General features: G+C 39.7%; 1 protein-coding gene across 1 annotated transcript; it reads right to left on the bottom strand.

Annotated features, from left to right (window-relative positions):
• Positions 1-9,966: 9,966 nt before the first annotated feature.
• LOC101440730 (olfactory receptor 1M1) lies at positions 9,967-10,911 on the bottom strand. Its single transcript, XM_012519075.1, is given in 5 exon segments — positions 9,967-10,058; positions 10,061-10,533; positions 10,535-10,611; positions 10,613-10,710; positions 10,713-10,911. Coding segments are annotated over 5 exon segments (939 nt in total).
• Between the last annotated feature and the right edge of the window lie 3,792 nt (positions 10,912-14,703).

Here is a 14,703-nt window from a genome sequence, read left to right as displayed (position 1 = left end):
ATCGATGGAGGAGATTGCCATCCTCAGCAAGTGACGTCTCATCAAATCAGTTGAAGGCCTTAAAAGTGAAAGTGATTTCAGCATTCAGAGAAAGATTTCAGCATTCTCTGAATGCTGGCTCTACTCTAGACATCAGGAGATGCTCTACTTCAGAGAGCCAGCATCTCCTGAGGGAACCTTCACCAGAGGCCCTGGTTTGCAGTCAGCCACACAGAATTTGGACTTGTGCATCCCCACGGTAGTGTGAGAGAATTTTATAAAATCCCATACTATTTACAGATTTCTCCCACAGGTTCTGTTTCCCTAGAGAACCCTGACTAATAAAGTTCCTTAGCATCATTTAAAGGTTCTAGGCAGTGGACTTGGCCCAGTGGTTAGGGCGTCCATCTACCACATGAGAGGTCCACGGTTCAAACCCCGGGCCTCCTTGACCCATGTGCAGCTGGCCCATGCGCAGTGCTGATGTGTGCAAGGAGTGCCGTGCCATGCACGGGTGTCCCTGCATAGAGGAGCCCCATGCGCAAGGAGTGCTCCCCATAAGGAGAGCCGCCCAGCGCGAAAGAAAGTGCAGCCTGCCCAAGAATGGTGCCACACACACGGAGAGCTGACACAACAAGATGACACAACAGAAAGAAACACAGATTCCCATGCCGCTGACAACAACAGAAGTGGACAAAGAAGATACAGCAAATAGACACAGAGAGCAGACAACGGGGGAGGTGGGGGGGGGGCCGGGGGGGAGAAATAAATAAATAAATAAATCTTTTAAAAATAAATAAATAAATAAAAGTTTCTGGCTCCCTCAAAGTCACTGCTCATTCCATTTTAATTGCAAATTTCCATATTGGTACTAAGATTACAATAGATACAAATGTAATTTGTTCCCCTATAGGGACTTTAGAATGGTTAAATGAGATAATGCAAGAAAACATAGCGTGGCATGAGGCACAAGGTAAACATGCAATGAATAGGTGTCATTTTCTTACAAGTAGTAGTATTATTTATATGCATTCCACATGTGTGTGTGGTGATTGACATATGTCTCACTTTCCTTCCAGTTGAGATTTGTGTCACAACTGCTTGATATTTTCCCCTTTGGCTATGAAGATATGGGGCATCAAGTGGTGATTCTTTACTCTCTTAGTGTACAGTCTGAATGGCTCTCTTTCTCCTGTTTCTCCCTTGTACCTTGCACAACTTTCCCCAGGCATAACCCATCTCACTCCTTCAGAAGATATGGGGGAGAGGGGTGAAGGTGAGATATAGTGTACCTTAACCTCATGCTCCCTAACTTTGCTTCCTGGAAATCAGATTCATTGCCTTTTTCTTAGGATAAAGGCCAAACTCTTAAATTGGTATGTATAACAGTTTGATATTATTGGTGAATTCCAAAAAGAAACATTGTATTATGTTTGTAAACTGGTCTTTCCTCTGGGCATATGAGATTAAATTGGATTAAATAATCAAGTAAACCTCTTTTGTCAGTAGGGCCATTGAGTACCCCCTCCTTGGTGGGTGGGGACTCACAGATAAAAGGCATGGCAAAGGAAAGAGTTGAGAGTTTTGGTGTTAGAGTTTTGATGTTGGAGTTTGATGCTGAAATCTTAAGCTGGAGCCCTGGAAAGTAAGCATACAGAGGAAAGAGAAGCAAGCCCCAGGAAGAGAGGAATCCTAAGCCCAGGAAGAAGCAAGCCCTGGGAAGAGAGGAACCCTGAACCCAGGAAGAAGCAAGACCCTGGAAAGGAGGAACCCAGGAAGCCTGAACCCTCGCAGATGTCAGCAGCCATCTTTCTCCAACACGTGAAAATAGACTTTGGGGAGGGAAGTAACTTATGCTGTATGGCCTGATATCTGTATGCTCCTACCCCAAATAATTACCCTTTATAAAAACCAAACCATTTCTGGTATTTTGCATTAGCATCCCTTTGGCTGACTAATACAGTATGTAATCCTTTTCTTGACCTGGCATTCCCCAAATCATTCACCATAACTAGATTCTGTTTACTTCTCATATGTATCCTTCTCTTTCTCTTGCTCTCTCACCAGGGATTGAACCCAGGAACTCATACATGGGAAGCAAGTGCTCAACCACTGAGCTATACCCACTCCCTCATATAGTCTTTTTAAAAAATATTTATTTATTCTCCCTCACCCCCGTTGTTTTTTTCTTTGCACTTGCTGTCTGCACTTGCTTTGTACTTTGTGTCTATTTGCTGTTTGTTTTTCTGTGTCTGCTTGTCTTCTCTTTAGGTAGCATTGGGAACTGATCCTGAGACCTTCCAGAATGGGAGAGAGGTTCTCAATCTCTTGAACCACCTCAGCTCCTGGTCTGTTGCATCTTTTATTGTCTCTCCCTGTGTCTCTTTTTGTTGCATCATCTTGCTGGACCAGCACTCCTGCATATGCCAGCACTCCTGAGTGGGCCAACACTCCACACAGGCAAGCACACTGCATGGGTCAGCACTCCACATGGGTCAACTCTCTGCTCGAGCCAGCTTCCACATGGGCCAGCTTGTCTTCACCAGGAGGCTCCAGGAATCAAACCCTGGGCATCCTAAATGGTGGATGGGAGCCCAATCCCTTGAGTCACATCCGCTTCCCCCTCATATAGTCTTAAGGTGGTGGCTGACCGTGCCAGAAAGATGAACTACATGACTTAGGGTGGTGGCTTTTGGTCTACCAATTCAGGTAACTTGGAGATTGAGCTCAACTATGTGGGCAATCAATCATACCTATGTAATGGAGCCCCAATAAGAACTCTGGACACTGAAGGTTAAGTAGGCTTTGGCAATAATCCATGCATATTATCACACAATGATGCTAGATGAGTAAGACATCCATAACTCCCTGGAGAGAGAATAATGGAAGTTCTACTTTTATTACTTCTCCTAGACATTGCCCTACATTCATCTTCTCTTGGCTGATTTTAATCTGTATCTCTGTAATAAACCATGAACATGATTGTTATATCTTTCTGTGAGTTCTGTTCTTCTAGCAAATTATTGAACTTGAGGGAGGTTTTAATAGCCCCCCAAATTGCAGTTGGTGTCAGAGACAAGGGCAGTTACATTGAGGACTCTGTGTTCTATAACTTCACAGTTGTATAATTCAAAGCAGTTGGCAGCAACATGGAATTTGCTATAATGAGACTGACCCACTGAAACATGTCATTTGGGAAAAAGAAGGATGAAAGCACAGGGGATAATGAGCTTTTGATTTCTGGGTGGCTATGGATCACATGTAGATGGGACTGCAGCTGTGCTGTGGTCAGTTACTGGAGGGAAAAGTTGACAATGGAATTTAGAAATAATGTTTCCAATTCCTATTTAGTTGGCTCACTGGATGAATAAGTAAATGCAAAATGCCACTATCAAAAAGAAAAGTTATGCTGAAATAATTAAGAGATAGTGAGAGAACTGGAGAGATTTGCAAGAGAAGAGAGAAAGAGGGTAAACCAAGGGACTCTTTCCAGCCAAGTGAAAATCTTTAAATGTTATTGAGAAATGTGACAAATAATGCAGACATCAGTGGGGTCAAAACAAAGGTCTTAATGCAACAGCCTTAGAAGTTGGGTGGATAGATGAGACTCTCCGCGGGTACCCCAACATTAAAGAACCCTGAACAAATCTGCTTCATGCTCCCCAGTTTTGAGGAATTTAGTAAGTCAAAAGGGAAACATGACAACAGGAAACCTCACCTCCAAATGACTGGGGCAATGGACCGACAATCTAGTAAAGATAATAATGACTAAAGGACCTGGGTTCTTTGGCCTGACCCACCTGGAGACAAAAGGCCATATGCACATGGCTGTGTTAAATGGTCAGGGGTAGAGAAAAGACATTTTTCAAACTCCTTGACATGTGAGATCAATGCACTGTAGTTCCAAAACCTGTTGAGAAATTCCTAATGGAGACTATCATTAGGTTGGGAGGAAATGAAGATGCGATGATTGATGGGATTAAAATAAAAGTCTGGATGAAAATTTGAAGTGTTTTGATGACATTTATGTGAGGTGGTTTTGTCTCCTTTATCTGAAAGTATTACAGGGATGGATATTGTGTCTGACGGAGATCAGTTCCCTTAGCTAGCATTGTAAAAAAGAAGGTATGTGTGAATGTCCTTCCATCAATATTGAATGGACATGCTAAGATGATAAGTGGGCACCCATACAATCACCCAAGTCCATGCAAGTTGTTAATTTCAAAGAGTATATTATAGAAGTTGAAGTGCTGGTATGGACATGCAGTTTCCCTGTATAACTGTCCTGTGTGGGATATAACTGTAGCTTATAGTAGACTGTGAATACCACCACCCAGCAATAACTACTGGAAATTTGGACAACAAAATTTCCATTTGAATGACAATTACTAGCTTGATATTAGACTTTGATTGAGACTGTGCCCCATGACTGAAGGAAATAAATAATCTTAAAATATAAAATATTTCTAAAGTCTTGGGCAATGGTGGAAAAGCACTCTAATGTGGAGGGCAGTATCCAGAAGAGTTCCATAATAAAATGGTAATGGTTTATATAAGAACATGCTACCAGGAGAATCTAAGGAAGTATTCACAAGGAGGTAGTATCTTTTCCCTTAGGATCAACTTTGAATCCACCTGAAGAGCTGCTGGATCCTATATCTCATAGGTCCTATGAAAAGCTCTCCATTTATCATCAAAGAGCTGTTGGTTTATCAATGACAATTCCAAGAATGAGCTGTTTGGAGGACTGTCACTGGAAGAAGATAACAAATAGTCTCAGTGAGTCCAATTGCATGCCGTTTGTCCCTGTGTTTGGGTTTTTACTGAATCATAGGCAGTGGCAATGTCTGGTCACATGATACCTATTAAAGATACACCCATATAGGGCACATCTCTGTGGAAATTATTATGAGAATTTAAAAGTGCATTAAAATTTTTAAAGTTATCCATCAGAAGAACCCCCTTCCAGAATATGAAGGTTATTGGAACTGGTGAATTAATATCCTGGGGTTCTTCTTTGAAGTAGCTACCTGAATCCATGAAATGGGTGGATATTAGGTGGTTGCAGCAATGCAGACATGGACTGAATCTAGACATACTTCTTGTGCACTCTCTGAGGCACAGAATGCCAATAAGAACTGTTATGTCTCCAAACAAGAAAGACAGGCTTCAGGTGGATATGCGACAGATTCCCCGGGAGTAAGACCCTGCACATAGCTAATATGTCTGTCTATTGACAAGAGACATAGTAGGCTCAAATGACTCTATATTCAATAGACTTTATTTTTTAGAGTAGTTGTAGGTTTACAGAAAAATTGCACAGAACATAGAGTTCCTATATACCCTTACCACATACACACAACTTTTCACTATTATTAACATTTTCATTGGTGTGGTATATTTGGAACAGCTGATAGAGCCATATTATTAGAATTATATTATTACCTAAGTCCATAATTTACTTTAGGGCTCACTCTTTGTGTTGTATGGTTCTATAGGTTTTTTGTTTTTAAATTTTTATTGTGGAGACATGTATGCAACATAAAATTTTCCCATTTTAACCACTTTAAATTATGCAATTCAATGGTACTGATTACATTCACAATGTTGTGCTATCCTCACCATCATCCTAAACAGAAACGCTGTACCCTTTAAGCAATAACTCCCCATTCCCCCTTTATAGTTGGTTGTTGACAGGAATAGACAATTTTCTGGACTGGGCTTTGCCAACATGCTAGTAGATGCAAATTCTATCCATGGGGTAGAAATCTCTGCTTTTTCTGGGATATCTCAGGAGGAGGGGTAGGGTGGAATGTTGGTATGACCATACATTTATTCCTATATGGAGAATATGCTGACATAATTATACTTTTTTCTTCTTTCCCCGCATCACATCAATTTTTTCCCCCAAGGCTGTGAATTCCAGAAATATTGACGATCCATAAGAAACAAGTTGTAAATATACCTTTAAATCTTTAAAGCAGAATTTGTAAGGGACTATTGGGGTAGATTGTAATTTCCTCTTCTCTGGAAGAATCAGGGTTCACAATGAATACAGTTATAATGCCTGATGGCCAAGATAACCCACTAGTTCTGTACCTAAGCAGCCCTATCCTAGATGAATGGGAGTGGACTGAGGGGGAGGCACTTGCTAGACTAGTATTGCTGCCAGCAATCTTAACTGTCACATTCACCCAAATATATTGTCTTTTCCAAAGGTGGAAAAGTTTAGGAAAAAAAACAAATGACAAATGGGGAGAAGCATAAAGAATAGCTGAGGGTAAAATAATGAATAAACTGGTTATGCAATAGGGAAACATCAGTATTACACTAGTAAATCAAGATGGGCTCAGAGAAAAAAGAATAATATTGCTTAGCACAATTATACCATATGACTGTAAGGAGAAAGTTATATATTTGCCAAGACCTTGTTATTTTTTTTAATTTTATTTTATTTTTTATTTTTTAATTCATTTTTTAAAAATATTACATTTAAAAATATGAGGTCCCCATTCACCCACCACTTTCCCCACAGCAACACTCTCCCCCATCATCATGACACATCCATTGCATTTGGTAAATACATCTCTGGGCATCGCTGCACCTCATGAGACCTTGTTATTAAGTAACTGAAATTCTAGTGATTTCTCAGTATCTTTTGACTCTTAATTTTCAGGTTACATCTACTAAAAAGGATATCATTTGGGAAGGAATTTCCTGGAACTGCTTCCTACTGGGATATCAGATTGTGTAATGTTCAAATTCTGGTAGATTGATCGTGTGTAACTATAAACATTCATGATTGAATGCTTAAAGGGCTCAAAGATATAGAAGACAAAATATAATGGTGGCAAGCTTGACATGCTACACTACAAAGTGCTATTCACAAATGCATATCATTTATTTTTTGTGATTGGAAAATTATTAAGCAAAACATGAAAAAAATGGGTTCTCAATGGGATTAAAGTGGTTGCTATCACATGATGGGTTGATATTTCCCTAAGAAGCAGCCCCACCTTGAGACTGGGAAGCCTATGGTAGACTTTATGACCTATAAAACTAAATTATACCTAAGTGTTACTATCATTCATCTATCCCTGGCATGAAAAAAACAATCTTTCTCAGTACAGAGTATGTATCCTGACTATATTCAGGCCATTAGTACAACATGCAACAATAGGCATGGTGGATTAAACAACACTGGCAAGGAAGGAAGGAAAGGGAAGGGAAGGGAAGGGAAGGGAAGGGAAGGGAAGGGAAGGGAAGGGAAGGGAAGGGAAGGGAGAGAGAGAAAGAGAGAGAAAGAGAGAGAAAGAGAGAGAAGGAAGGGAGGGAGGGAGGGAGGGAGGGAGGGAGGGAGGAAGGAAGGAAGGAAGGAAGGAAGGAAGGAAGGAAGGAAAGAGACTTTAGGGGAAAGGGTGCCAGTCTTGAGTATTGTGGGGGAAGTTGAATTTACATTTTTAGAAAATTATTTCAGTAACATATATACAACGTAAAATGTCCCCTTTTAACCACATTCAGATATATAATTCAGTAGTGTTAATTACATACATAATGTTGTGCTACCATCACAAGCATGACCCTAAACAGAAATTCTACACCAATTAATCATTAACTCCCCATTTCCTACCCACTCCCTGGTGGCTGGTTATCTGTATTACAGTTCTGACTATGAATTTGCTTATTATAGTCATTTCGTATCAGTGTGATCATTTTGTGTCTGGATAAACTTACTTTTTTTTAGGAGGTAGTGGGGATTGAACCCAGGACATGTATATGCAAAGCACATGCTCAACAACTGACCTACAGCCACTGGGAAAAAATTTACTTTTAATCAGTGATTTCACACAGGAAAAAGATTTATTAACAGTAATGAATCTTCCAGGAGAAATCAAAGAACGGGAGTCAACTTGGAAAGATGGGTCAGGCAGGTTTAACAAAAAATGCTGGATAATGCTAGTACCTAGTATTGGGAAAGGGCTTGTACCCTGATCCAACAGGCTCTCAACTATTTTAATACAGATGAAGGCCAAAGTAACTATGTGGCAATGGTCCTCTATTCCAACTCTTATGACTCAAGGGGCATATGTAGGTGTATCTTGTGGACATGCAAACTTATGTAAGTTCTCTGGGGGCACTTGTAATTTACATCAATGTATTATGACTGCCTTTGCCACAGAATAGGCTAAAATTAGACATATTCTACAATACAGTTAGCAAGAAAAGAAACTATTTTTAATACCATCATGCCCTCCTCCATAGAAGGGAAGTGGGTAACGCTATTTATTAGTACACAAAGGAAATCAGTGTCAATACAAACCTTTGGCTCAAGACAGGGTGATTTGCTTTGCCTGCTACTAACTTGAAAACCAGAAATAACCAAATCATGATCAACTGTAAGGACACATATCTGGTATATGGACAAGGGTTGATCCTGTTGAGAAAGCATAACAAATACCTCTAATTCTTTATTGATTTGTTCTTCAATGAAACTGAGTTGCACAATAATACGTAATATGGTGTAGCACTAGGATTGTTGATATGATTAGACTACTTTATGTAAATAAGTCTTGTCATAATACGATATTATTAATCTAATGTATTGGGAGATGGCAGTAAAGGTTCCCTAGGATATAACACTGATTAAAATAACAACTTCCTTGAGGAAGAATTGATACAAATAGCTAGGGTATAAAAAGCAGTAGATCAAGAGGAGAAAAATTAATCAAATTAGTACAAAGATACGAAAATGTTTGTAATGACATCATAGCATGGGTTGGCTGTTCCTTTAAATCTAAATTCCACACTGGCTCCAAATTTTAGGCATATTTATATTGATACTATTGTGTTCCTCATGTAAATGCTATATACTAACTGTAGATTCCCACACAAGCATGATCATTTTGTTGAAGAGAGCACTGGCCTGTGTATTAAATAATCTAACCTTAACCAAAAAGAGGTCTGGTCTTTCCTCAGATTCTGGGATATAATATTTGTTTACATGGGAGCCCCAGATTACTGGATAGTCTAACACTGTGATTTAAGGCTGCAGCTGGCCATGTTTATAGAGGCTTATAGAGGGGGATAGACATACCAGAGAAACCAACAAATGACTTTAGTTGGTATTTGAGTCATACTGTATCAGACAACCTGGAGACCGAGATAAATCAATAAATAAATCATGCTTATGTAATAAAACCACAATAAAACTGCTGGTTACCTAGGCTCAGGTAAGTTTTCCTGGTTATCAACGATCCATTTGTGTTATCCCAATTAATTACCAAAATAGTAATGACTCCCTGGGGAGAAGACAACAAAAGCTCAGCATTTGGTACTTCTTCAGGACTTTGCTTTATATACCTCTTCTCGTGACCAATTCTAGTTTGTATCCTTCCCTTGAAATAATTCATAACTGTGAACATAATAGCTTTCAGTGAGTTATGGGTGACAATATAGTGCATTATTGAACCTGAGGTTGGTTTTGGGATCCCCCAAACTTGCAGTTGATGTCAGTGGAGTAGACTTGTGGAGGACTGTCCTCTATAACAGAGCAGTTGTGCTATTCCTGAGAACCTATCTTTCCTACTCATGTTCAAGTTCCATTCTATTGTAATTATGTGTTCAATACCTGTCTCCCACACTTAAATACAAACTTAGAAGTCTTGTTCATCACCTTATGGCCAGTAATAACATCAAGCCCATAATAGATACTCAGTAAATACTTGTTGATTGCTAAATGATTCAAACCCAAGATAAATCAAATCTGTTTGAGCCAGACAGGTACTTCTGGGAAATGAGTGAGACATACCCAGAAGAATCCTTAGTGGTTCTGGTATTTGGGGAAATACTTACAAGGAAATCTGGAGGTTTTCTTTTAAAATACTGAAATTCACATTTCAAAGCAGTTGTTCTTCAAACCCATGCAATTCCAGACTTTTGTTCCAGACCCCAGATGTTTAGCTCTGACTCCTGAACACACCCTAGGTATCATGGTGGACAGGATGATGAGATTTTTCTGCTCAAAAGCTTCTTCAGGGCCCCAGTCAGTTCCTGGTTCCTCAAGCTGTAGATAAAGGGTTCAGCATTGGGGTGACCCCAGCGTACATTTCAGCAGAAGCTTTCTCCTTCGCAGCTGTATGGACTGATGAAGGGCACATATAGACCCCAATGGCTGTTTCGTAGAGGAGGGCAACCACAGAGAGGTGGAAGCTGCAGGTGGAAAAGGCTTTCTTCCTGCCATCTGCAGAGGGCATCTTCATGATGGCCATGATGATGCGAGCATAGGAGGCCAGGATGCAGATGAAAGGTGTGGCTATTGCCATCCCCACCACAATGAGCACAAAGATCTTGTTCACAGAGGTGTCCATGCAAGAAAGCTGGAGAAGAGGAGTGAGATCACAGAAGTAGTGAGGAATCTCATTGCTGCCACAGAAAACCAGGCGGGCCATCAGTAGGATGTGTGTGAGGAAGATGAAGAAGGAAAATACCCATGGACCACCAGCCAGCAGGCCACAGAGGCATGGGCTCCTGATGGTGGTATAGTGCAGGGGATGTTATGGCCACGAACCTGTTGTAGGCCATCACAGTAATTATGACACTGTCTATGATGCCAAAGAAATGGAAAAAGTACATCTAGGGTCAGGCAACAAGGATAGGAGACAGACTTACTCCTGGTTTGGATGTTCACCAGCATTTTGGGGATAGTGTTGGTGGCTAGGCAGAAATCAACAAAGAAAGGTTGGCTAAGAAGAAGTACATGGGGGTGTGGAGGTGCAGGTCAGAGCTGATGGCCAGAAAAATCAACAGGTTTCCCATAGCTATGACCATGTACATGCAAAGGAACACAGAAAAGAGGAGGGTCTCTTGCTCTGGGTATTCTGCAAATCCCAGGAGGATGAATTCAGAAGCACTGGTTTGGTTCCTTGGTTCCATGGGCATAGTTTCTCTGAAATTATTGAAAGGGCAAAATACATTAATTCTATGGAGAAGATTGTGAGGGTTACACCAGATTACAACCAATTTCCAATTGGGCTAAGTATCACACCAACATATCTGTATTGCACCTGGAACCACTGATGAAATCTTTGCCGAAATTCATGTTTCAAGGTGGGGTTCATAGGTCAACCCCTCATTATTCCCTCTTCAGGGAAGATTTGAGAGAGTGTACCATGCATAGACTCATGCTCAAAGAATTAATAAAGAATATACTTCAGGGCAAAGCGTATTGAATCCAGAAAGAAGTTACATCCAAGAATAATAGTTACCCAAGAAATTGATGTATACATAGGAAAAATTTAAACCAAACTGTCTTATAAAAAAAATAGTAATAGGAATGTATATTTAACCAAAGTATATTAAAATACTAGGTAATAATAATACATAAGAAGGGATATTAGAATTAAAATTTTATAATGATTTTATATTGATTTAGAAGAAATAGAAATATTGAATACTTTGTGTAGTCTATTGAAATATGCATGATAAAAGTTTAGGTGTTAGCACTAAAAGAATGGATACAGAAGATGCAATTTCTTAACTGGTAGTAGGGTATTTTAGTTTCCTAGGCTACTGAAAGCAGATATCATGAAATGGGTTGGCTTAAACAATGGGAATTTATTGGCTTACAGTTTGAGGCTGAGAAGATGTTCAAATCGAGGCATCATCAAGACAATACTTTCTTCCCAAAGACCAGCTACCAGTGATACTTCTTCCTCTGTCACATGTTAAAGTACACAGAGGCATCCAGGTTTCCTTGATTTCAGGGTATCTGTGACTTTCTATCTCTTTCTATATGCATCCCATTTATAAAGGCCTTCAATAATATGATTGAGACCTATTCTGAATGAGATGGGTCACACCTTAACTGAAGATAGCCTCATCAAAGGGTCCGCATGATGGAGGAATAAAATACTGATTAGAGTGGACTTACTGTTATTCTACTATAGAACTATTGTTACTCTAGCAATAGAAGAAATTGTATCATTGATGTGGAGACAGTTGCCACAGGAGTTGTCCAGGGCAGGGAGAGGGAAAAAGAGATGTGATGTAGGGGCATTTTCAGGACCTGAAGTTGTACTGAATGATATTGCAGAGACAGATGCAGGACATTATGTATCCTGCTATAACCTACTGAATAGACTGGGAGAGAGTGTAAACTACAATATAAACTGTAATCCATGCCATGTAGCAGTGCTCCAAAATGTATTCATCAAATGCAATGAATGTGACACAATGATGAAAGAGGTTGTTGATGTGAGAGGAGTGGGGGGTATGAGGAGTGGGATATGTGGAACCTCATATTTTTTAATGTAACATTTTGTGTGATCTATCTATTAAAAAAAGACAATTAAAAAATGTGCTTAAAAAAAGGTTCTACTTAATGGGTTTACACCCACAAGAATGGATTAGATGTAAGGACATGTTTTTCTGGGGTACATACAGCTTCAAGCCATCACATAGGGGTACATTAGAAATAAGAGATTTTTATTAAACCATATAAAGTTAGATAAAGAGATTAAAAGAAGCAAAGAAAAATCACAAAATGTAGAAGTAATTACAAAAAATGTCTAAATGGTTTAAACTCAATTAAAAATAGAGATTCTTTTTTTTTAATTTTTTTATTTTTTATTGACTTTGTAATAATATTACATTAAAAATATATATGTGAGGTCCCATTCAACCCCACCCCCCCACCCCCCCCTCTCCCCCCCCCCCCAATAACACTCGTTCCCATCATCATGACACATCCATTGGATTTGGTAAGTACATCTTTGGGCACCTCTGCACCTCATATACATTGGTTCACATCATGGCCCATACTCTCCTCTATTCCATCATGTAGGCCCTGTGAGGATTTACAATGTCCGGTGATTACCTCTGAAGCACCATCCAGGGCAGCTCCATGTCCCGAAGACGCCTCCACCTCTCATCTCTTCCTGCCTTTCCCCATACCCTTTGTCCATTATGTCCACTTTTCCCAATCCAATGCCACCTCTTCTATGTGGACACTGGATTGGTTGTGTCCATTGCACCTTTATGTCAAGAGGAGGCTCAGATTCCACCTGGATGCTGGATGCAATCCTCCCATTTTCAGTTGTAATCACTCTAGGCTCCATGGTGTGGTGGTTGTCCTTCTTCACCTCCATCTTAGCTGAGTGTGGTAAGTCCAATAAATCAGATTGTAGGTGCTGGAGTCTGTTGAGGCTCAGGATCTGGCTATCACATTGTCAGTCCAGAGATTCAAATCCCCTAAATATATCTTAAACCCCAACATTAACTGCACCTCCAGCACATTAGCATGAAAGTCTTATGAAGGGAGATCCCATCTGAGTCCAGATTCATCACACATAAACACCATTTCCAAAGAGGGGCCATCTGCCCTGGTAGTTAACCCCATCGGCCATGACCATAACTCCCATGGGTCTCTTTAGCCCTCAAAGGAACTAATATCTGGGGGTTGTATCTGCTTTATCTGTCTCTCTGACTCTGCTCAGTTGTGCATGAGGGCAAACCTTCTGCCAGCCTCCAGACTCTTTTTTAGAAACTCGTAGCCATATAAACTCATTTCTCCTTTCCATTTCCCCCTTACTTTAGGTCAAACAGCATTTTAAAGTCATGGTATTTTATGTAGACATGGATATTCTGCTGATCCGCATTGAACCTTCCGTATAAGGTCATTTTCCAGTTGCATCATCAGTTGGTAGTTGATAGTGGTCCCTCGTTGCCAGGGAGGCTCATCCCCGGGTGTCATGTCCCACGCTGGGGGGAAGGCATTGCATTTACATGCTGAGTTTGGCTTCGAGACTGGCCACAAAAAATAGAGATTCTTAGCAAAGAAAAAAATCCTATTGTATGATATTTACAAGATATGCACCTAAGCCATAACGACATAGAAGGACTGGATATAAAAAATGAGAATAGATATAACAAGAAATATAAACAGCAAAGTCTGACAGCTTATTAATCTAAGAGAAATTATACTTAATGCAAAAGGCATTGAAAGGCACTGTGGAGGAATGTTTGGCAGTTCCTAAAGAAGTTGCATATAGAATTCCCATGTGACTTTGCAACACCATTACTAGATATATACCCAAAAGAACTGAGAGCAGTGACACGAACAGACATCTGCACACCAATGTTTCTAGCGTCATTATTTATGATGCCAAAAGTTGTAAACAACCCAGATTTCCATCAACTGATGAATGTATCAACAAATTGCAGTTTATACACACAATGGAATATTATGCAGTGGTAAGAAGAAATGAACTTGTAAAGTATACGACAATGTAGATGAACCTGGAGGAGATTATGTTAAATGAAGCAAGTCAAACACTAAAGGACAAATACTGTATAACTGTGCTATTATGAGCTAAGTACATTGTATAAGCTCATGGAGTTAATAATTAGAATATAGGTCACCAGAAAATAGAAGGAGGGTAGAGAATGGAAAGCTAAGGGTTAATCTGTGCAGAATTGGTAAAAAGGTTGTTTGTAAATCTTTGGAAATTAATAGAAATGGTGAAAGCATATCACTGGTGTTTGTAACTAGCAGTGCTATTGTATGGGTGTGACAGTGGTTGAAAGGGAGAGCCTAAGATCATGCATATTACTAGAAGGAAAGTTTAAAAATGTAATTGTATAATATAGTGAAACCTCATATAAAGCACAAAAATTTGGGTGATATTGCCTACATAAGACTGTTTTTATAAAATATAAATACAAATA

Source organism: Dasypus novemcinctus, chromosome 19 (genome assembly GCF_030445035.2).
Source record: "Dasypus novemcinctus isolate mDasNov1 chromosome 19, mDasNov1.1.hap2, whole genome shotgun sequence".
Classification (NCBI taxonomy): Eukaryota; Metazoa; Chordata; class Mammalia; order Cingulata; family Dasypodidae; genus Dasypus; species Dasypus novemcinctus.
The sequence above is the reverse complement of the archived record's forward strand: the minus strand, read 5'-3'. Positions and strand labels throughout refer to the sequence as shown.